The sequence below is a fragment of the Aulonocara stuartgranti genome (assembly GCF_965226115.1).
Source record: "Aulonocara stuartgranti genome assembly, chromosome: 2".
Lineage (NCBI taxonomy): Eukaryota > Metazoa > Chordata > Actinopteri > Cichliformes > Cichlidae > Aulonocara > Aulonocara stuartgranti.
Genome location: NC_138940.1, coordinates 26907737 through 26931135, shown reverse-complemented (window position 1 = coordinate 26931135; position 23399 = coordinate 26907737). Strand labels below are relative to the sequence as shown.

At 41.9% G+C, this 23399-nt stretch overlaps 3 protein-coding genes across 10 annotated transcripts in view; 1 reads left to right on the top strand and 2 right to left on the bottom strand.

The window, feature by feature from the left end:
* The window catches only part of flt4 (fms related receptor tyrosine kinase 4), a 52815-nt gene extending 48966 nt beyond the window's left edge, over window positions 1–3849 (bottom strand). Inside the window, exon 1 of the mRNA XM_082508097.1 lies at window positions 3409–3849. Within this exon, the coding sequence (XP_082364223.1) occupies window positions 3409–3466 (58 nt within the window). The 5' untranslated portion in view covers window positions 3467–3849. The remainder of the gene's footprint in view (window positions 1–3408) is intronic.
* A 1989-nt stretch (window positions 3850–5838) lies between these two features.
* Window positions 5839–23111, top strand: npy7r (neuropeptide Y receptor Y7). 3 transcript variants are annotated; one of them, XM_082508172.1, is made up of 2 exons: window positions 5839–5889; window positions 20894–23111. In XM_082508172.1, coding segments are annotated over exons 1-2 (1152 nt in total). In that variant the 5' UTR covers window positions 5839–5887; the 3' UTR covers window positions 22044–23111. The 3 variants fall into 3 exon arrangements, with proteins under 3 accessions (XP_082364298.1, XP_082364299.1, XP_082364300.1); XM_082508173.1 differs by lacking the exon at window positions 5839–5889 and adding an exon at window positions 18180–18257; XM_082508174.1 differs by lacking the exon at window positions 5839–5889 and adding an exon at window positions 18255–18340.
* trim105 (tripartite motif containing 105) lies at window positions 8464–14607 on the bottom strand. Of its 6 annotated transcripts, none has more exons than XM_082508122.1 (8): window positions 14498–14607; window positions 14167–14410; window positions 13709–14028; window positions 10940–11035; window positions 10265–10498; window positions 10112–10125; window positions 9861–9976; window positions 8464–9636 (listed from the first exon to the last, which is right to left on the bottom strand). In XM_082508122.1, exons 3-8 carry the CDS (start codon window positions 13997–13999, stop codon window positions 9077–9079), a joined length of 1311 nt encoding a protein of 436 aa, XP_082364248.1. In that variant the 5' UTR covers window positions 14000–14028; window positions 14167–14410; window positions 14498–14607; the 3' UTR covers window positions 8464–9076. The 6 variants fall into 6 exon arrangements, with proteins under 6 accessions (XP_082364248.1, XP_082364247.1, XP_082364250.1 ...); XM_082508121.1 differs by having other exon boundaries at window positions 13709–14054; window positions 14498–14606; XM_082508124.1 differs by having other exon boundaries at window positions 13709–14054; window positions 14260–14410; window positions 14498–14606.
* Window positions 23112–23399: the final 288 nt, after the last annotated feature.

Below are 23399 nucleotides of genomic sequence, written 5' to 3'. Positions count from 1 at the left end.
TGAAACACAGAGCAGGGGCTGATGTTTTGAAATTTTGTAGGGGGCGCTGTGGAGCCATTTTGGGATATTCAATGAAAATGATCACATAACAACAAAGCCTTCGTCACATTGGAGGTGTGTGCCAAATTTCAAGCCTCTATAAACTTTCCAAGACCCTCAAAAGCCACTTCATCTTTCATCGTGAACAGCGTTGCCACCAGGGTGCGCCGTTCAGTTTAAAGTCACAATTTTTGCACTGAAGCATCACGAGGGACTGATGGTGACATTCACCGCTTTTGAGGTGGCCACGATGAACCTGTGAAAATCAGTACAACAAAATTAAAGCCATGACATTTCCTGTTGCCACTAGGTGGCGCTGTCCGTATTACCGACAATGGGCACATCAATCTGTTCAGGGCGCGTCTGACATCATGCCTGTAAAGTCTGGTACTGATCAGACTGGATTTCATTGAGTTATACTAATTTGTTTCTTCATGGCGTGACATCAAAGTTCGCCATGCTGCTGGGGTCACACCCTTTCGCGAAAACTCACAGTTTTCACTGTAACCCAAGACCAACTCCTTAAGGCTTTCCTGGAGAAATTTGAGGCTGCAGATGTCACCCATCACTATACTGTACCCCAAAGTGTAAAACATGACATTTCCTGTTCCCACTAGGTGGCGCTGTCCTTGATGTCAAATATGGCAGTTGAAATATGTTCAGGGGTGGAGCCTTATCATATGTGTTCACTTTGGTCAAGGTCAGAAAATGTATGACAAAATGAGAGGCAATAAGATTTTCATGGCGAGTCATCGAAATTCGCCATGGCGCCACGGCCTCATAGTATTGTGAAAACTCAAAAGCTCCGCAATTTAACATGGCACAAGGGTGTAGTTGACACTGTCCAAATTTGAAGCTTATAGGACCAAATCCCAAGGAGGAGTTCGTTAAAGTTCGAGGCATGGAAATGGCAAAATTAGAGCCAAAATGTCACCTTCTCTTCCAAATGGCGGACTTCCTGTTGGGTTTGCGTCAATGGGCCCACAGACTTTTTTGTTCGTCTTGGCATGATACACATGTGTGCCAAATTTCATACATGTAGCTCAAACGATGTGGTCGTAGGGCTGCATTTAACAAGGCATAGGTGGCGCTGTAGAGCCATTTCCCAGTGCTCATATGTAAAACCATTAAAATACAAAATTTTTCACCAGACCTGGCATGTGTGCAAAATTTCATGAGTTTTTGAGCATGTTTAGGCCCTCAAAAAGGCCCTTGTTTGGGGTGAATAATAATAATAATAATAATAATAATAATAATAATAAGAAACGGAGCAGATACAATAGGGCCTTCGCACTCTCAGTGCTCGGGCCCTAATAATACCCAAAGTTGAGAGTCAGATTTCTGGGATGATCTGATCAAGCAGAGGTATGCGTACAGAAAACACTCTGCTAAAAGCAATATCAACACTGTGCACCCAAGACAGAGAGCAAGCCAAAGATCATTTGGCTCAGGAGCTCAGGTTTTCTTTTTTTGTTTTCTCTCTTTTTTCTCATATGTGGCTCATTTTGACTGGAAAGGGTTTAAAAAGCCACTTACGGCGCAACAAAATGAAGGAAATTATGAGGGGAGAATGAAGGAATCAGTGACTCGCTATTCATTCCAACGCTGTCAAACAGCAGCAGAAGTTTCCCCCGTGATGTCTTTCTTAAATAAGACAGAATTTCTTTGATGAATGTCTTTGCACTGCTGTAATTCAAACTAGAGGCAGAGCGTGAAAGCAAGATGGGACAAAATGACTCGGGCAGGAGCTTTTTTAAATGCAGCTGCTGCGTAGATTATCTGCTCTCCCCATCTTATGACAATGACTTCTGGGCTGGCGGGTCTACAATGGACTCACCTTTAATCTCTCCCTCTGATCATAATAAGGGCAAGTCTGTGATCTAGTTACAGTTACATCAAACTCAGAAATGGCTTTTTAATGTCACGCATTTGAGAAAGAAAGAAATCTGGGAAGTGTGGGGTTAGGAGGGTTAAGAAAATCCCTCAGGCCAAAGACGTGCATAATCTTTAAACACAAGACTTTGTTTTGTTGAATTTATTTGATGAGAGATTTTATAAGTGAGGCAGACACAGACAAAGATCTCTGATGTTTCTGTCTTGGATGCTGTTTCACGAGTGGGAAAAAAAGACAAGAAACACTTTGCTTTAACTCCACATCTCCAACACCTCAAGACCATATTTAGCCCTCAGCAAGTCTGGATCCTATATAAAGCAGCTGAGCATAACATGACGCTTGACTTGATTCCAGTCTGAAGTGATTTCAAAAAGCAGCAATTCTGAGCTTCAAACTGCCATCTTTCTCCCACCTCTCCGCTTCAGAGTGTCAATCAATCCCGTAAGTTCCCACTGTGAGACTTGAAAAATGCCTCCAGGTTAGTTCTTCAACATTCTGTTTCATTTTTATGCTTTCTGTACCAGTTGAGAAGCAGAGGGCCTCTGTATGGATGAACACCCTGCAGAGTAGGCTCGTAAGATGAGAAAAACATTATACAGAGCTTTAAAAATTCAAAGGTCACATTTTTTTTGATGGGAATGAAAACTCGGGTTTGGTTCTTGTTCTCAGTGGATTCATGTGACCCAACCGGCACAGCTCATCCACATCCACATGCAGTCATTTACGGAAAGCTGCGAGCATTCTCGGCTGTAGATGTTTCATACATCTAATTTAAACCGTGCATAGAGGACCAGCGTGCTTTAGATTATTTAGACACAGCCTGGCTGAACTTGTTTGACTTTAAGACACACAAGTGACAATGGAAGACATGTGCAGGCAGAGCTTTTTGCTTGCCACAAAAAAAAAACCAAAAACCAGAAGATTGCAGAGAAAAGCTCTGGACCCTCAGCGACATATGGGAGCCCAGTGAGCTCTACACACACAACTGATGCAAAGTCACTAAAAGTCAGCTCAGCTGAATCCTCTGGTGTTTTTGTATCTCCTGAGATTAAGGCACCATCGATTAACAGCTACATCTTCATCAAACAGAACAACAACATGCCTCCCCCTAGTGCCTATCTGCATGTAGACTTGTTGAGTCTTACACTCTACCAAAAGATGTGCACTCTTAGTGTTTGTCAAAAGGACTGATTAAAAGTGGGTTAAAGTTTTTACGCATAAACTTTGCAGCTAATAACACGCTGATAACACGGGAAGTAGCCCCTACGCACAAATGCGCACAATTAACATCCACCTGGCTTCGTTCAAACCTCGAGTAAAACTTAAAGCAACTTAAATTAAAAGCTCAATCCACCTCACAGCAGAGGAAAGCCGGTGTAAACCTAGAGTGCAACACCTCACTTTGTTTTTCGTTTAAATAAAGTTGCGCTCAAAACTTCCACCGTGACTCATTGCGTTATGAGATGTCTCCTCACCTGAGGCGTATGCTAGTCCAATCCAAGTCCGACAGAACAGCATAAAGTCTGTCTTCATCTCCAGATCTCCGGTCCAGAAGTGCACAAGCTTGAGCTGAGTTTCTCTCTCTTTAAATTTTTTTTTTTTAGAAGAATAAAAGAAAAAGGACAGGTTGGTTTTAACAGGCTCTTAGTGGAGAAGCTGGTTTCAATGAAGGTCCTTGGGTGGGGTTAAGGGGGGGAAACTCAGGTGAACGCTGTCTGTCTGTGGGCTGCTTTGCGCAGAGAGGACATAGCCGAAGTGCTGAGGAAAAGGAAAAGCACACACACACCACACACACAATTTCCCCCCTCGTTTAGTTTAAAAGGATGCATAAGGCACTGAATGGGATTTTCAACGATTTCCCTTTCCTTTGCTCGTGACGGGAGCGCATCCACATCCACCCACCCAGTTCATAAAACAAGCTGGAGAGGGGTGTGAGCGTGTGAGGTGGTGTGTACGGGCTAGGGAGGTGGGGTGTGGAGGGTCAGCCAAACATCCATGACAAAGTTCCTTCCTGCAAAGTCTTGCGTTTCATCCCGCTGTATTAAAGACTTTTAGAACTGCGGATAATAACTGTGGAGGATAATAAAAACGTGCAATAAGAGCACTGCAATATTGGAGCTGTGGGTTTTCCCATTTGTTGCGTTGCTGCAGAACCGTTTGGCATTGATTTTCTGTCATGGATTTTTCCCAAAGCATTTAAAGTCGTCCTGACACCTAAATAGCTTAGCAGGTAATCCTAATACCATCAGAAATTCTTACAAAGCCACCACGGGAGCACTGTAGTCACCACAGGAAGGAAACAAATGCCACTGCGAGATAAAGCAACAGAGGCAGCCTGCAGACAAATATAAGAATGTAAGAAGGAATGGTATTTTTGATGTATCAAAAATAGGCTCAAATTTCAAAAATGTTTTTAAATCCTTCTGACACCAAACTGTCAATGCAGTTTTATGTGTTTAGGTCAAATGCTGGTTGTTAATTTGATGTAAAGGAAAGATCTCTTCTGGCATGCTTCTGGACACAAATTCTTCCTCACGTTAAACAAACATAAGCTGAGGGAGTGCCTCTCTATTAAGTCTCCGTAATAACTCATCCAACGGGTCAGATGTAAGTAATGATGCCTCCAAGACTAAACTGCACAGAGTTTCTTCCAGACTTGACCAAATCCTGTTAACCCCCACCACCCACTCATCCATCCTCCTCGGGGAGTCCTCAGAGTGTGAATAAAAGTCATGTACTAGGAGCACAACATGCCCGTAGCGAGCCGCTATCAGTCCCGTTTTATCGTACAGGGAGGGATTTGGAAAATTGAAAACCTGTGTACCATAAGTCAGAGAGGGCAGAAGGGGGTGTGCGCTTGTGTAATCATGCGCACGCACAGAGATGGGCCTTCGGGTGCAGGTGTGTGCTTTATCTGTGAACTGTCAGGGTCACCTTTGCGGTGGTCAGACAAACATCGTATGGAAAGTGCAGAATAATCAGCGCAAGTCCAGTGAGATATATATAATAATGTGCTGCTTCGCCACTTGGAAATCCATTACAGCATTAAAGTGTCTCCGGACTCCTCCCTTGCTGTGCCTTTAGAACAGTCCACACATTAAGCAGCAGCTGTTGATGAGACATATGAGAAATAATATTTTTCCTTGATATGAACATGGTGTGATTCCTCAGCTATGAAGAGCCTGACCTCAGGGAGAGAGCTGAATAACAGGGAGTCAAAGGATTATTGTTTGTTATTGTGGGCATGCGTTTCCACTCCGGAGCCCTTACGGCAATCCACCTCTCTGACCTTAAAACACAATGTTGTGATTGAATGGTTGTAATTAAAATGTTCCCTCGGTTTCAGGCCGGCAGAGCCTTCGGCTTCACAGAAAAATAAACACACTAAATTGTGATGATAGCCTAACAAAGCGCTGTCCAGGGAGTTACTAAATCTCATTACGAATATAAAACAGATAATGTCATAAACAAATGAAAAACACTTGAACAGCCAACTCAATAAGAAATCCGCACACATAAGCCATTCAGGCAACAGCGATAGCAAACAATAGGCTTTACGCAGGATGGCACAATCGCCTCTGCTGTGTCAGATGAAAAGGTTTCAGTTTATAATTCGTCCGACCCCTGAGAGACAACCGAGGGCTCAAGGACTCGTCCTTGAAGTGCCAGCACTCCATCCGGCCCATCCTCAGGTCAGGAAACAGATTACAGCTCTACAACTACTATCATAGGAAGGATGTGGAGCAAGCGTGCAACCCTCTCGCTCTTTCGCCGAAGTTCATGCCCATGGGCCTCCACGCTACACTGCACTTTTGCCAAGCTACTTTGAAGAAGCTGTTACAGTTCAGCAGAGTTCCTTTGGGTTTCTTTTGATTGTGGTAGCCACCATTCTTAGCATTTGTAGATCATGCCGAGTTACGGTGCCCTCCTGACTGTAGGAGCAGCGCGGTTTGCATGTAAGTTATTTGCTATGTAATCAGGATAGCAGTGGGACAAGACAACTCTCACAGCTCAAGGCAGATCCAAACTTAAGTTTGAATCTCAATCTCAGATTTGTTTATTTGCAGCTTTTATCCTTCTTTGCTGAAACTTCTTGTAGACAACTTGATACAAATCACACAGGCTCATGCATAGACCTCCCCAAATCATTCAATTTAGTTTCATCTTATCAATACTTGTGATTTGGCGCTTATATTAAGCAACGATCAGACAAGCCCTTATGACAAAGAACTTGGCGACAGTGAGAAGGAAAAACTGCCTTTCAACAGGAAGAACGGTCCAGCAGAACCAGGCTCAGGGAGGGGCAGCAATCTGCCACGGCCTATCTACACTTTCTCTTGACTTAGCCACTCCATAATCATTCCCGTTCTTTATGAGGAGACATGGAAGGTATGCAGCTAATGTTGGATATATTTATTTAAGATGGCACTGTGGTGCAATGGCTGTGTGGAGTTTGCATGTTCTCCCACCTGTGTCTATTATGTGTCTTCCTCCCACAGTCCAAAATTGGCCGTAGGTGTGGTGGTCTGAGTCTCTGTGTCACCTCTGTAGCCTTCTCCAGCGTATACTTTGCTTCTTGCCCTGTGACACCCAACCTAAATCTGGTAAATAAAGGAAAACAGCTGATAGATGTGCTCTAATAGAAATTTGACTTTAGTGTTTAGTATTTATACCACTTTCTACTTCTCCACTCTTTACTTGACTACATGTATCACAACCATATATCACATACAACCAGCAGATTAATCATTGAAAACTATAAGAAAATAGTTTTTAATACAGCAGTATAATCCTGCTTGAGGGAGATTATTTATATTTAGGGGTCTGCTCTCATTAACTAACAATACTTAAGTGAGATTTTAAATTCAGACTTTTATTTGTAACAGATTGATTTCATCATGTGGTTTTAGTGCTTCTATTTAAGTAAATATAAGAAGTAGGCGTAAACGTTTCCACCATGATGGGGATAAAGTTCTTCTTTGGTCTGCGCCAAACATCCCTGTTGTTACTGTGACTGAGCACTTCTTATCTTTGATTTGAGTGTCCAGGTCACATCTTTCTTTCCCTTTGTCTCCCTTTATCAAATTGTCGCTTTGGTTTAATCTTCCTTTTAGACAGTAAATCCAAGGTCAAATTTCTGTAGTCTTTCTCGTGAATGCCCTTTGACACCAAACAACTAGAAAGAGTTACAGTACTTTCAGATTCTGCTTTACTTCCCATCAATGTCGGTGTTCCCTTTTTTTTTCTCCTGTTCTTTTTCCTTTTTTGGAGTGGTCATTGACGCAGAAACTGGCAGCTATTTGAAAGCTACGCCACTTGTGGAAGATTTTTCTTACAGTGGAATGATTTATTTCAAATTATTTTTGAATCCCTCGCTGCTCGAGGGCATTCACAATCAAATTTTTTCCCTGAAGACCTTGGAGAGCTCTTTAGATGTTGGCATGTCGATATGAACAGATTTGAACAGCTAAGAGAACAGCAGAGGTTAGATAGTTCAAGTTGTTATGAAAAGGACTTATTAATATTAATATGTTTTGACTTTTTACACCACTGTTATTCAGTTGCAACTGAATATGTTAAAAAGGTCAATAATTTCCAGAGGGTGTACTTCCTTTTTCACAAAACTAAAACTGAAGCAGATTTAAGAGGAAATGGCGAGGAAAGCTAGAAGTAATGACTTTTTGCATAATTGCATTTCTCAAGTTTTAATAATAAAATATTAAATAGTGTCACTTTGAGCTACATAGGATACCCAAAGGCTCTGTAGAGCTGAGCGTCCCATTAAACAGACTGGCCACTGTTTAGCTCTATTACCATTACATTGCTTAACATGTTTTAATTACAATAAGAAACATCTTGTAGTATATAGATGTATATCACACCCAAAAGGCACAAATGTGTTCCACAGAGTCAAACAGAATGACCTGTAAAGAAGAGAAAAACAAGAATGTAAAAGGTTTACTTCATAATTTACGGCAATTTTGCTAAATCTGAACACATACATAAAAGAAAGTGTGTGATAAAAGCATGATGAATGCATATTCCGTGTAGCTGCTGTGCAGAAAAACAGTTCCCCCACCGGTCTAGTTTATTGTGCCACTTTCCCCAATCAGGAGGCGCAGGCAGCAGCATCCTGCTTCAGCAGCCCCCTGAGGCCTGTCCAGGAGACCCACAGGCAACCCCACTGTCACTCTGTTTATCTGACCTTTCACCTGGCGGGAGGAAACAGGACGTCGGTGCTGTCGTGTGTTTGCAAAGATAACCAAAAGCCCGCCTGTTTTCGCTGTGGAAGTGTCAGCGATGGCTCACGCGTTTAAAGAAAAAAAATTAAAATAAAAAATTCCGGTGCAGGCGAGTCAGCAACCCTCCACTGTGTCTCCTGTTAGGATAGCTTTGGATTCACATCAGTTGCAGTGTGCAGTTGCGAACTTTGCTTTGATGATGTTTAATAGCATCCTTGATCGTTTCAAGTTGTGTTGGGTTTGCACTTCCACAGCGTGTGGCGTTGTAGAAAAGAATCAAAGGCAGTGTTTGAGGAAGAAAAAGTGATTCGGTTTATTTGCGTAAGCACTTTATACACGACGAAAGGAAATTACTAAGAAAATTAAACTCATGATACATGGCTTCAAAATTAGACACATACATAATGAATAGAAACGAATAAACAGATTGAGTCCTTTCTATTTCCTACACAATCACATACAAAATCTTGTAATAAAGTGCATAATAACCTCACCCTGACTGAATTTGGTGATTTTACAAGTCAGTCTAAAGAGTCTAACCTGGCAATTATTCCAATTATCATAGCAAAAGTCATTTATCTACATCTATTAAACATTATGTGTTGAAGACTGAGTATGCCATTAATGTAATTTGATGCATCTAAGCTAGAGCACAGCGTTTTAATACTGCATTTAAGCTAATTGGTGCATAAGCCTTGGCACGATGATTACTACAAAGTGGATTTTTTTTTTTACTTTGATGAGTAAGACAATTTTCTGAACATTTTAAAGCTTTTAAGATAGAAAACAGCATCTGGCAAAATCAAGTCAGAATTTGTGAAAAGAATGTTTACGTCACGCTCATTCAAATAATGGCTGATAACCGTGTTGTGTGAGAAAGCATTGATTGATTGCAGCGATATCAGCCGGACAGAGCGGCAGGAGGGTAGTGGAGGAGCTTTATGGGCTGAGGTTTGTGGCGGCTGTCTGTAATGCACGGGCTAAAGAAGGGGAACACCTTGCCCCTCGGCCCGTTGGCGAACGAGTAGAGCAGACTCATGTCGTCGGCGTTGTAGAAGGAGACCCTCCTCTCGTCGCAGTCCAAGAAAACCCCGAGCCTCTGCGGGGAAGATCTGACCCGCAGCCTCTCCCACGGCTGCTTCCCCACCGAGTACTCGTTCCCGTTGCGCAGCCGCAAGGTCCAGTAGCCGCTTTCCGGGCTCAGCTTGATCCGAGCGTGCCTGTTGACATTCTCCAAGGCCACTCCCAGGTCCCACTTAGGGCTGGTGCCCACTTCTACCTCCCAGTAGTGTCGACCCGATTGGAAGCCCTGGGCAGCCAGAATGTTGACGCACTGAAGGAAGCGCTTGTTGTGGTTCACGTGGTGGGTCATGACGTTAGATTCGACCGCTACGGTTTTGTCTCTCGAGACTTGAATGCTCGGGTGTGCTGTATCGACGTCAAACGTTAACAGGGAGGGACCTATGGGGTGAAACAATTCATTGGGAGATAAAATGACAGATTTTTAACGCACAAAACTCCAAAACAACCCTTTTACAGCATGATAATGGTGCCACTCCTGTTTCCACCTCAATAGCTTATCATAACACTACACTCATTTTCCCTTAATTACTCCCATTATTGACTCAGAACCAGTTTTCAGCTCCAGTCATTTTGTGTGTAATGAAGCATCGGGGGGAAATTACCTGGTTTCAAAGATTTGAACATCCTCCTCCATGTGATGTATTGTAAGGGAGCCAGGTATTTGTTACTGAAAGCATTTATATCAAACTCCGGGGCGATATCCACCTGCGCACATGGTCTGTGCAAACAAAAAGAACACAGAGTTCGGATCATTTGCTCTCAGCGTAAATTACTGTAAATGTCACATGAGCACAATGTGCGCAAAAACTGTCACGAGCAATTAATTGGTCACAACACGGAAATGCACGCTCACCTCAGTGCTGGGAGCTAATGAGAAGGAAAAAAAAAAAAGTCACGTTAACAGCTTGTTTGAAACGGGTTCGTGAAAAATAATTAATTCCCAATTAGATGATTTTATAATATCAGACAATAATATAAATAGGGTCACATCATTTTCAATTCCCACCTCAGTCAGTACGATGTCCTGGGTGGCAGTGCTGGCCTCCTGCAGCGCTTTTATATTGTCCTCCAGCTCCTTCGCTGCCTGCTCCGTGACCTCCAGGTGGTGCTGGACTTTCACCAGCTCCTCCTCCTGCTCCCTCCTCAGCTGCTCCAGCGTACAGGCTTCCTCATCGTGCAGGATCTGATGGAGAGCTTGGAACTCACTTTTGACACGCGCCTGGAGATCTGCCGCGACACTCTACGAGGGAGAGGGATGATTAACGTTATAAGAGCGGGACTCTCCGTGTCGTGCCACGCGTTTACCGAACACGTGGCTTGCTTGCTTAAAGCTCTAAAAAGCTTGCGGAACAACACACATCTCCAGAGATACAAACAGATGGGAATGAAGTCACAATTAGCATAAAAGCTCCATGTGTCTGACAAGTACTGCATAAAGAAGGAAACGATTTCCTTTTCATCATCTCAGCCCAGCGTGTGCGGCTAAAATTTAAGCTCTTATCCCACATCTGTCTGCCTTACTTTGTCATTTTGTTTCCGTCGCTCCTGCTTTTGCACAGTTTGTCATGTTCTGCACCACTAAATATGCACATTAACATGCTGTAAACAGCCATTAGAGACGGCCGTGCTTGTTCTTATTTCTTAAGTGTTGCCATTCCTTTGGATTCCCACATGAGCGTACCTTTATAATATTCATCTTTTCTTTGTCTCTGTGAATGCTGTTGATGAAGTCCTGCTTCCTCAGGCGGTGGCTCTCCAAAGCCTCCTTCAGTTGTTTCTGCAAAGTGGTATGCAAATCTAATCAGCGTGGGGGATAGGAACACTAAAGAAAAGAGACTATGCAGAGAATGAAGGAACTCGATAACGGTAAAGGGGGGAATAATTAACGACAAGAAGTAAACGCTATTCAAGACACAGGCCCATCTGAGAACTTTGCTTTTGTGCTGTTGTTGAGTTGATCTGCATCACATTCAGAGGTTTTTCTTATATTCTGCATGTATTGAGGAGGAAACATCATAATACATTACAATCTAACGGAATCTAGTACAACTACAGCACAAAACACAGCCTAGGAAGAACACAACATTTTAAAAGGTCCCACATTATGGAAAAGCATTTTGATTGTGTTTTATTATGTTCTTAATCCACTTGCATATGTAACATAAAAGCTGCGAAAATACACCTGTCTAAAGTTTGGACTAGTGATGTCATCAGAAGAAGAAAAAAAAACTTTACACAAAAAACCCCAATAGCAAAATCTGGAATACTACTCATTTTTTGCAGAGTATGTACCAACATGGGGATGCATAACTACAAACTACAACACCAAAGATGGCGGCTAGTGCAGTTGCAGTAATAGTGCCAGCCCGACTTGCGAAGAAAAGTAGTAAGAGTCGAGTACGGAAGCACTTGAGGTAGATGACCAAGGGTTGGAACTACATTTTTAAAAGATGATATGCAAACGTCCCCCACAGCTTGTGGGGATAGGTTAATTGATTGATTAATCTAAATTGTCACTAGGTGTGAATGTGCGAGTGAATGTGAGTGTGAATGGTTGTCTGTCTCTATGTGTTGGCCCTGCGACAGACTGGCGACCTGTCCAGGGTGTACCCCGCCTTTCGCCCTATGACAGCTGGGATAGGCTCCAGCGCCCCCCGCGACCCTGAAAAGGATAAGCGGAAGCGAATGGATGGATGGATATGCAAACGATGCTATCTTGACTTTTACACCAAGTGTGGAAATGCTTCAGAGAAGAGGCTAAAAGATAGACATCTACATATGCTTACATTCATATTTCACAACAGCATTGCTGTTGTGAAATCAACTGTGTCTAAAGTTAAATGCTTGAGCTTGTGACGTTAGCAGGATACTTAGCAACCATGCTAACACTTCTGGTAACCAAATATATTGGTAACATTTTCGTGTCATTCTGAAATGACACTGAGTCAAAGGATTAGGGTAACGTCTGTGTTTTTCTTTTTTAATTTGAATTGAATTGAGTTTTAAGAATCAGGTAATTATGCTGGTACTGGTACCGACTACTAGACTTCCAGGAAAGCTAAAGAATGTACAGCCAAGGATGAAGACAGTAGTAACATACACTGAAGCCAAAATGTCCTTTTTTGTTAAATATAAGCTACATTATAAATTTTTTGACTGCTCTGCTTCAGACTGAACTGACAAAAACAGGTATTTTTACTGCAAACATGACTGTGCCATCTTAATTAGAGCCAACCCAATATAGGTTTTTAAGACCAATACTGATATTTTGTGATTTAAAAATCAGATAAATCAGCTGTTATTAATGCTGATAGTCATCAATCAGCAAATAGCTGACATTGGCTAATAATAGTGATAAAGCTTAGATTAAGCTGAAGTTCAAACTAATATGAAATGGGATCATTATTATGGAAAAAAACTGGCTTAAATGTTTATAGCCTGAAACACATGTTAAGGTATGTAAAGTCAGAATTATAAAGGGTGTGAGCCGCATTACCTAATTGGAATCACTGAGCTGGAGTTCTCAACCATGTTTGTGTTGTTGGTCATGATCCATTTTTTATTTTATTTTTATTTTATGTTATCTTACCAATATTATGGGTTATTATGCTGTTAGCTGGTGTAACAGCTCAAGGGAGGCCTGCGCTCCATTTGCACGCAATGGACCTACGCAGCCGACACAGGCACACAGCCGATAATTTAGTAATCAAGTAGTTTGTTCACATGTGGTGTCTTTTGGCCTAAAAAAATAATTAAATAAATACATTCTAAAATTCAGGTGACTTTACAAACCAGTGGCTGATGCTGCCGTGGTCTGTGGTTTGTTACTTTAGCTTTTTATATTTTGTATGGTTTCCAAAAAACAAAAGCAACAAAAAAAAAGAAGGGGGACAAGTTGACAAGTTAATTTGTCAATCGGGAATCCTTAGAAGTACCTGTACTTTTTATGTTAAGTGAAAGAAACCAGCTGAGGCCTCGAGCCTTATATTTGCTCGACAGATCAATTTCTTATCTGTTCTCTTAGGAAAAGTGGAAAAGGATTTTTTTGTCTGTGCTAAAACCAGCAAAACAAACAAACAAAAAACCTTACAAGTGTTTTTATTATTCTGTCAGTGTATATTAATGCCTCTGCTGTGCTTAAGTTGCATAACCTGTTATACAAAGTATCATAAGGGTGAGTGAAGAGTGAACTTTGGTCTGAGAAATTCAAATAAGGTAGGCTGAGTGCAGAACAACAATAAAACAAACGTGGACGCGGACTGAAGCATGAATTATAACTGTATTGAACCCAGATGTTACTTGCTGGTCAATTACTATTGATCGGTCTACTTAAGAGCACAAGGTTATTTGTATAACATCGCAGAAGACTTTATTTCTTGCTGACCCAAAGAAACTGTCTGGAAAACCGCCAGCACGACAGTTAAACATGAAGTGAGACTGAAATACAAACCTCTAGGTTCTTGGTGTAAGCATCCGAGGTAGTGGCACGGACCTTCTCCACCATGGCTGCCACAAGGTAGTTAGTTTGAAACTGCTTGGAGCTGAACTCCTTGCGGCATTGTGGGCAGGTGACAGGCCCCTGCGTTCCTCTCCAGTACCTGGATATGCAAGATTTGCAGAAATGGTGCATGCAGGCCAACATGACAGGCTCTCGGAACAGATCACAGCATATGGCACATGTCAGGTCCTCTCTCAGACTGCCTCTGGTGGACTGAACAGCAGCAGCAGCAGCAGCAGCCATGATGAAGGGTGCTGTCCTCTTTGAGATCCCTTCACAGGAAGTGAAAGCAAAACGTCTGAAGGCAAACAGAAAAGATTACCAATCCACTTCTGCAAATACTTTACAAGGAGATAGCTTCGATTTTTCTGTCAGCTGCCAACAAATGAAAGGAAAAACAAATAGTTCACCTTCAAACACAGCAGAGTGTGCAGCTACAGTCTGAAGTCCATCACTGATAACAAAGCAGTGCAAACATCTTAATACTAGCACTAAGCACCTACTTGATGGTGCTCAGCAGTAGAAATCAGGTGCTATATCACGGGGCTTGCGAGCTAGCTTGTGATTTGTATTGTGAAGGCAGTGTTTACTCAGGTAGCGTGTTTGCTCTTAACTGCCTGGAGCCAGTTAGCGTTTAGCTACGTGTAGCAGCCTCTACAAAACAATAAGAAACAAAAGACATTTCGGAACTTCAATAAAGTGACTATAATCGTCACATAATGAATACTTTGATGAACTTACGTGGTCTGTTGTTCGGAGAAATTCAAAACCGAATACGTCAAAGTTCGCCCCTCTGCTCTCTACTCCCTGCTGCTGCTACTGTTTGGGAACAAATACTTATATTCTGCGCATGCGCGCGCCACAAGCCCGCGTTTGATTGGTCAGTGTGTTTGACGGTGAACAGCAGATGGCAACGAGTTTTGTCAGCAATTTTCGATATACACTAACTGGTCATTTTATTAGGTACACACGTTCAACTGCTCATTAATACAAATATCTAATCAGCCAATCACGTGGCAGCAATTCAGTGCATTTATAGGCATACAGACAAGGTCAAGGCGACCTGCTGAAGTTCAAAGTAAGCATCAGAATGGGGAAGAAAGGGGATTTCATTGAGAAATGGGTATTGGTGCCAGACAGATCTGCTGATTGACTGGGAATTTCCTACAAAACCATGTCTAGGGTTTACAGAAAATGGTCTGAAAAACTGAAAATATGCAGTGAGTTGCAGTTTTCTGGGTTTTGTCGATACTAAAGGTCGGAGAAGAATAACCACACTGCATAAAGCTGATAGGAAAGTAATATTAACTCAAATGACCACTTAACAGGAAATTCAGGCTAGAATTCACACAGACGCCCCAGAAATGGGCAATAAAAGATCAGAAAGATTCTGATGAGTCTTGATTTTGCTGGTACATTAGGCAAGCATGGTTAGAATATGGAAAACCACATAAAAGCATGGCTCCATCCTTGCTTGTATCAAATGTTCAGGGTACTGTTGGTGATATTTTCTCGGCAAACATTGGGCCCTTTAAGTACCAGATCATGATTTATACACCACACCTGCTTGATTGTTGTTGATAACCATATCCATCATTTTATGATCACAGTGTACCCATCTTCTGAAAGCCGTTTCCAGTGAAACTCTCAAATTAGCTCAAAGTGGTTTCTTGAATGGGGTCTCTGTATTCAAATGGCTTCCACATTCAGCACATCTCAGTCCGACAGCTCACCTTTGGGTTGGGGTGGAAAGAGAGATTTACGTCATGGATGTGTACCAGACAAATCTGCAGCAATTGGGATGCTATCATGTCAATATTGACCAAAATCTCAGAGGAATGTCTCCAGCACCTTTGCCAGTCGACCAATATTTATTTTCAATCTACCTTTTTCACTTCCTCCAATGTCTGTTGCAAACGCAGGGAAGGACTAAGACTAAGACTAAGAATACTGGATCTAATATTGATTCCGAAAAGACAGTCAAGTTGCATCTTTTTACTTTTACTGTAAAAAATAGATTAAAGTGTGTTATTTCTAGGTCATTTGCACAGATATATTTGTCCATTCATCCTCCATCAGATATAATTCTGATGGAACAAATCCCTTATAAATGACTATTAAATCTCCATGAATAGTAGTAAAGCAAACATCTAATAAAATAGGATTGGACTCTAGTCTCATGTAAAGGTCAGGCCCCCATAACAGTTTTGCCCACGTTTCACCCTAGTGGGAGTTGTGCCTTAAGAGGGTCCTCTTAAGAGACAACTTCCACTAGGGCTTAAACACCTGGGACTCTCCATCAGTTGGTGTTAGAACTGAAAAAGCTTCTTGCATGAGAGGTGAAACGTCTTCAAGAAAGTTATAGAAGTCCGGTCACTTTTCTTTCCAAGCTCCTTAGATTCCGTAGATAGCTATTTGTTTAGATTTCTGAAAGGTTCCTCCGGAGCCACAAAAGACGTTATACAAAAGATTTTACATTACTCGCTGCGATAAGTGAACTGAACTCAGTGTGTAAAATGAGTGGATGGTTTGTGGAATTATAATGAAATTTGCTTGATATCCACTATTGCAAAAATCTACAGTCTGTCACAAGTTGCTAAAAACCTCCAAACTCTCTGAAACATTACCAAGGATACGACCTCGGTGTCATTAATGTTAGCTCCAGGCGTGCTTGCAAGGAATGTGGCTATTAAATTTCAGTTTAATAGGGGAGATACAGGACCACTTCTGCCTTCTTGGACATGGTGACCAAGTCCTTTATAAAAGAAATGTTCACCAGCAGGAACGACTGGAACATCCCACACAAATATTTCTCTGAGGAATCCAATCTGCAAGCTTCAAAAGGAAAGTATCCTTTAAAATCAATATCTAAAATCAAATGACTAAATGGTCTAATCCGCATTGTACGGTTACCATCTGTCAAGTGTGTATCCCCGGTAGGAAATAACAAAAGGAAAAGGGGGAAAAAAGCACAAAAGGGATTTCTTAGCTTGGGTTAATTACACAGAAAGACAGACAAACAAGTTGCGAGGACACCCACAGTTTGTGAGCTAGAGACAAGAAGTGAATCTCAACCATTCTCAGTCCCAAATAGCTCACTAACCACTTTTATGAAGATTAATTTGAGCCCTTCCAGGTGAATCAATGACACAGCAGCCTGAGAAAACTCTCAACACTGGCTGAGTGACCCAGGCATGGGGAGGCTGGTGGATGGCTCTTTTAATTGGAAGCAAAAGAAGTGGAAGAGAGAAAGAGAAAGAGCCAATCAAGTATAATCTCCGGTGCTGAGATAATTGGTGCATCAAATTATTCTGCCACAAACTAAAACCAAAGAGGTTCAAGGATCCTATTAAGATTCTGATCAGGTGAATTCCTTTCAAACAATCATGTAGGTTGAAAGTACAGTAAAAAAAATAAATTCAGGGCATTTTTAAAGTCTTTTAATCCCATTTATTTCTAGGGACCTTGTGATCTTTGTTGCTTTTTGCGTTTCACTTTGCTTTTGAAGTTCCTCAAAAACTGGCCAAATCAAAACAAAAAGTAATTTTTGTCCCAGATGACTATTTACTGTCATCTTGTTACAGAGGGAATTGCTCCAGGCACAATAAAGTCACCATCCCCCCCTCCCCCCCCCCGCGCCCCTCCCAATAGAAAATAATCCAGGTAAATGACACACTCTGAATACTAAACTATTGACTGACATCTCCCACGACACTGCAGGGTCAAAGGGACTACAGTTTAGTGACTTTCTGTGCCATCAGCATGAACTTTAATCTATTTTAGGTATCGTGGGAGCTCACAGGGGAAAAAAGCCCACGAGAGGCTCCTTGTTGTCTTGTATTGTTTTCCGGGCTAATCAACTCAATATGACAGTTAGCTTAACAATGGCTCTCTGCAAAGCAACACGAAAATTGCGTTAAGCTGCACTTTAAATGTTTTTCATTAAAGAAATTAGATCAGTTGAGACAGTGATCCCGAGAATCAAATATACAGCCATTTAATATTATCTGCTTTAAAGCCATGTTTTGTTCCAAAGTTCATCAAATATTGTACACATGAACAAGGGCAAAGCTTCGAGGAGGGGAAAAACGGAATACTTGGCAGGAAATAAATGAAATAACAAATGGAGATGAATTTGGAAAACCCAGTGACGTAGACTGAGTGTGCTTTGGCACTTTAAAGGATGCTTTATGGTGTTTTATTTGATTTCTTTGCCTGGTGAAAGTAAATAAAATAAATGAAAACATTACAAAAAAAAGTGTGATGTGATTTGCAAAGCGCAAACCCTGCGCAGATCTCCAGTCTCTGTCTCTGGCAGGCTGGCACAGATGTGGAGGCTTACACTGCACCCTGTAAACCTGACAGGAACACACAAAACAGTCGAGCCACAAGATGCGCACCAGGCGCTGCACGCTGGGAGGAGCTTCGAGATTTTTTCCCACTTGTTTCATGACACTCTCCGGTGAAGACACGTTTGCACAAAGGAGATATAGGGGGACAGGTGAGTCGATTAATGTGTGGATAGACTTAAAATGGATATTGCGAAGCTATAGTTGTGGGACATACATGGACTCCCCCTTTGAGGTGCAAGACATGATTTCTCTGCTCTTTTGTGACAGCGTAACCTGTAGCTGATAGAACTATGAAATGTGCGTAATTTGGATAAAAGAAAACGTGCTGGATGAAAAGAGTCCAGACTGCGTACCTGAGACTCTTTGCGTTGGAGAGAGACGTTTTGCACCTGTCAAGTCGGTTAACTAATCTCTCAGAGCTCAGTTGGAGATGTTTGAATGCGCACTGCTGAGTAAGTTGAACAAATTGGCACAAATTACGCACCGATGCACACTCAATTAGAAATAAATCGCCTCGTTATTATTTGGTAGTAATATGTAGAGTTAGCTTGAATTGAATCAGGTTGTGCTGAGGATGTTTGATCGAGCAGGTGTAGTGGCACAAGGTTCCTATCATTGAACAAAAAAGGGTAAATAATGGTTTATAAAGTGCATGGCTTAACCTGCCTGGTGCAGCGGTGTGTACCAGGCAGGTTAAGGCAGGGTTTTCATGTTCCTCGGGTTACTGGCACTGCAACACCTGTTGTAGCACCATGATCACATCTTCGGTGATCCCTACATATGGATTTCGAGGCATCTTACAAATCAGTCAACTATAGATTATTTTGTCCGATGTCCTAAGAGTCTCTGTTTTCTCTTCACCGCTAATATTTCAAGGAACCGACACGTATGAATGGTTTCAAATATCAGGGAATTGTGCAGGAGCTTGGAGACACGACACATCTGCAATGCAATACCTTTAGTTTAACCGTAACATTATGGGCGAGAACACAATACTTCCAAATGCCATTGGCTTCACTGTTTTACTGTTTTAGTAAAATCGTGGAAAAAGCGATGATGTCAGTGAAAGATAGTCTTTCTAGTGGTTCTCAGGAAATAGGCTGGATCCCCCGAGAAATCAAGGAGTGTCTGTCACCAAAGACATGACCTCTCACTAAAGGGTGACCTGGTTTGTCTCAGAAAACTTTAAGCATTAAGTGATGGCCACAAAAAAAAATAAAAATAAAAATAAAAATCAATAAAAATTGCAAAGCTTAATCAGGCCCATAAGGGCAGGTCCAGGTTTTATGATTGAGAATCCCTAGGAAATGGATTTCCTCAAAGCATCTTACTGTGGTTAACATAACATAATGCAATTTACATGCATTTGCCTAATAAGGATGAGACTTGGCTTTTATCCTTTAAGAGCCAAGCTGCAGCTGTAGTTATACATGTCATTACAACATGCACTGTCTGCACTCAGCAGCGGCTCTTGGCTGTACACAGGTAAACTGCCATAAATGACTAGATGATGAACTACAGAATATTTTTACTTATGAAAGGTTGTTTAATGTTAAGCACAAAAACACAATGTTCCCTTTATAAGATTCAGACTATGCATGCAACCTGCCTGCAACTCTAATGATGCAGCTTTGAACTGGCTCACTCTTGATCTCACTGCTTCCTCCATCATGTTTTCTTTATTCTTTCTAATAGTACAGGTTTTCATGTCTCTTAGAGGGGTTTTTTGTGTTTTCTTTTGCACAGCCCAGACAATATTCCACAGTAAATAGCTCGTGATATCTGGTTCTATTTTTGCATAGGGCTTTCAAGAAGCTGCTACAAAGCAAGCTGTTCTTCAGTTGATTCTAACTGTCGATCTATTCATTAAAATTCATGTTTAATTTTCTTACTTTTTCAGAACATCTACCTCCTCAACACAGTCGTGGACAAGTGTTCTAATAATGAGGCCGTACGAATTAGAGGCGTCTCATATCTACTAAATTGTTTCATTATCTTTTGGTTAAACACTACATCTCTTTAATATCAGAGTGGTATTTGCAGGTGATGTAAAGGGAACAAAGAAATAACTGTGGAGCCATGTTTTTTAAGAAAGTTGGATTTTAGCTCTCTTGCAGTGCAGAGCATGGAAAACACCCTGAAAATAAAAAACATGGTTTGAAGTACAATGCATCACTAATAATGCCACTTGTCTGTCCTAATACACTGACAGGAATGTCTGCAGTTCACTTCTGTGAGTGACAGAAGGTATTACAGCGTATAAAAGACACGAAACAAATGGATAGAAGAGTAACACACCTCGACACTTGATCAAAGAGCTCTAATGTTCAGATTCCCATAGTTGTACTGCCAGTATCCAATTCAATTTGACTTATTTTATTTAGAAAATTCTTAGCATTGTAAGGTAAAGAGTCTACAATAATACAGAAAAACCCCAGCAGCCAGACAACCCCCTCTGAGAAAGCACTTTTTGACAGTGGGAAGGAAAAACTCCCTTATAAGAGGACAATATCTCAGCAGAACCAGACTCAGGGAGCCGTTACCGCTTTGTGGTGAGGGGAGAAAGACAGGGCAAAAAACATGCCTTGGAAGAGAGACAGAGATGAATAATAACTAATATTTAAATACAGAGTGGTGTGTAAACGCCAGTGTGCATGAGAAGTCTGTGAGGGCTTAATTGATGTACATCCTGGAGGTAAGAGTTCAAGAAATGTTGATCAGGCGTGATGAGAAACCTCTGATGGGATATTCTCTTAAACAGTTATTTTCTATTTTCTCTGCTCAGGTGTAAAGTCAGCCTTGATCTAGCATCTTCCAAAATGAGCCCACCGGACATATCCAACAGCACGGGAGAAGACGAGGCTGGAGAAACCGATCCCTTGTTTCTGCTTAACGACAGCATGGGCTTGCACCAGCCTGGATACCACACTGACATCATCAAGCACCTTGGAGTCCAGATCAGCCTGATCACAGCTTACTCGCTTATCATCCTGCTGGGGCTGCTGGGCAATGCTCTCGTCATCTACATGATAGTTCGCTACAGAAACATGCGAACAGTCACCAACTTCTTCATAGCTAACCTGGCCCTGGCAGACCTTCTCGTGAACACCTTCTGTTTGCCCTTCACGCTGGTTTACACTCTTCTAGAAGAGTGGACATTTGGGGCTGTGTTGTGCCACATGGTGCCCTTTGCCCAGGCTCTGAGTGTGCACGTATCCATCCTCACCATGACTGTCATAGCTCTGGAGCGCTATCGCTGCATTGTGTTCCACCTCGGAATGCGGCTCACGTGGCACTCGAGCTTCCTCATCATGGCATTCACCTGGACTGTGTCTGCTGTCCTGGCAGCACCCCTCGCCATCTTCAGAGAGTTCCGCTACGAAGAGATCCCGTCGATCAACCAGCGCTTTCCCGTCTGCACTGAAAAGTGGCCCCAAGTAACCAGCAGGGATGGGCTCATCTTCAGCCTCTCAATGCTCCTCCTGCAGTATATCATTCCTCTAGCCATCATCAGTTACGCCTACATCTGCATCTGGGTCAAACTGAGAAATCACATCAGCCCATCAAGCCGCAATGACAGCATCAACCGCCGCAAAAAGACCACAAAGATGCTGGCGCTTGTGGTGGTGGTGTTTGCCATCTGCTGGCTGCCCTTCCATGCCTTTCAGCTGGCCATCGACCTGGACCTGGTGCTCAGGCTCGAGGAGTATAAACTAATATACACCGTGTTCCACATTGTGGCTATGTGTTCAACTTTTACCAACCCTCTCCTGTACGGATGGATGAATAAAAACTACAGGAATGGCTTCCTCATGGTGTTCCGGTGCGAAGACAAGCCGGATACTTTCCACCTGGAAGGCTCATTCAGGACTCGCTCCTTGAGGAGGATGACTCTGAACGGCCGTAACGGCGGACACCCTCCCACTGCTGTGTGACTTGATTTGCACGTTTCAAGGCATCTGTAGTATATGAACGTATGCGCGCCCCTCTGCTCCGTTGGAGTTTGTCTTTCAAAAAGTAGCCTTTTTTTTAACTTTAATGGTTTGATCTTGAGTATCTGTGTCACTGGAGAAGACCCAAAGCTTTGCATGCAAATTGCTTCATGTGAAGTTCTTTTTCCTTTGCTAACAGCACTAGTAAAAACAACTATTAAGAAATGTGTTTAAGGTGTTTACTTAGGTGTTATTTAACTAGGTACAGTGTATAATGTGTTCTCGTGTAAAATGAGGAGCTCTCTTTCGTTTGTCATGTCCAAATTTATGACACAGTCTTAAGGGAAGACTGTTATTACTGTGACAGTGACAGTTTCATTTTTCACACCTGTTTTGTTTTTTCTACTTGATGTCTGCTCAAAAAATATCTGGATGGTTTTCAGCTAATTAATCCAACTGCTACATTCTGGATTAATTATAAGTGTTCTGGCAGCGTAACATTCAACCCTAGTTCAAGGAATCCAGAGGAGGCGATCGATATATTACTGTCCAAACAGGAAGTTAATTGTCCTCACCTGGCAACCAGCTGTTCCTGATTGGATGAAGCAGCAGGACCCTGTTTCCAGAGGAATGGGACTCTGTAGAGCGAGAGCGAGAGCAGTGTATTATTGATGTCTTTAGCACAGAATGCAGCCAGCTGCTTCGCAGATTTCTTAGAAATAAGAAACGCTTTTGGAAGAAGTCAGAATGTGTGATTCTACATTTATTGCAGTGCTGATAAAGTGCCCTTTGTTGACTGTTTAATGAACAGGAATATTAATCAACCGCAGCACCTCTTGGTAGACATAATGAGCCCCTATTACACATGCAAATCCTGGACCTGATCTGACTATGGGGAGAAACTATGTTTTGCATGTCCTTGTCAAATAAAGAGATCCAGGTTTGGATAAATATAAGTAAGTCAAGTAAATGGCTGTTATATTCTTCTGTGACATAGTTTGAAAATGTACTGAACATTGGCAGCATGCAGGGACTCCACACATGTATGGTAAGCCCGACTGATGAAATATCCATGTGAAAATTAAAAGAGGTGAATAGGAGATCTTTTTTAGTACAAGTCACACGTTTATGAGTCTTTCACATATTTTTTTGTTTATTTTAAAAAAGAAAAAAAAATAAGTGGGTCAAGTGATTCCAGTGAAGCATTTGTATATGGCCTACACATTGTGATTCATTATACAGCAGAGAAAATGCCTATTGCTCTGGCATTACTGGCTCCTGACACCCACATTGCTGTTTTATTCCCTTGTTTGACCTATATCCCTTTTTAGTCCTCTAAATTATTATGAGAGCTGTGAG

Bases quoted from the DNA above. Each gene is read 5' to 3' on its own strand.
- trim105 (XM_082508122.1), bottom strand. From the start codon at position 13,999: ATGGCTGCTGCTGCTGCTGCTGCTGTTCAGTCCACCAGAGGCAGTCTG. The intron at 11,036-13,708 runs GTTTGTATTTCA...ACCACTTTGCAG, and splicing joins CTTACACCAAGAACCTAGAG to AAACAACTGAAGGAGGCTTT. The intron at 10,499-10,939 runs GTACGCTCATGT...TCTCCCTCGTAG, and splicing joins AAAAGATGAATATTATAAAG to AGTGTCGCGGCAGATCTCCA.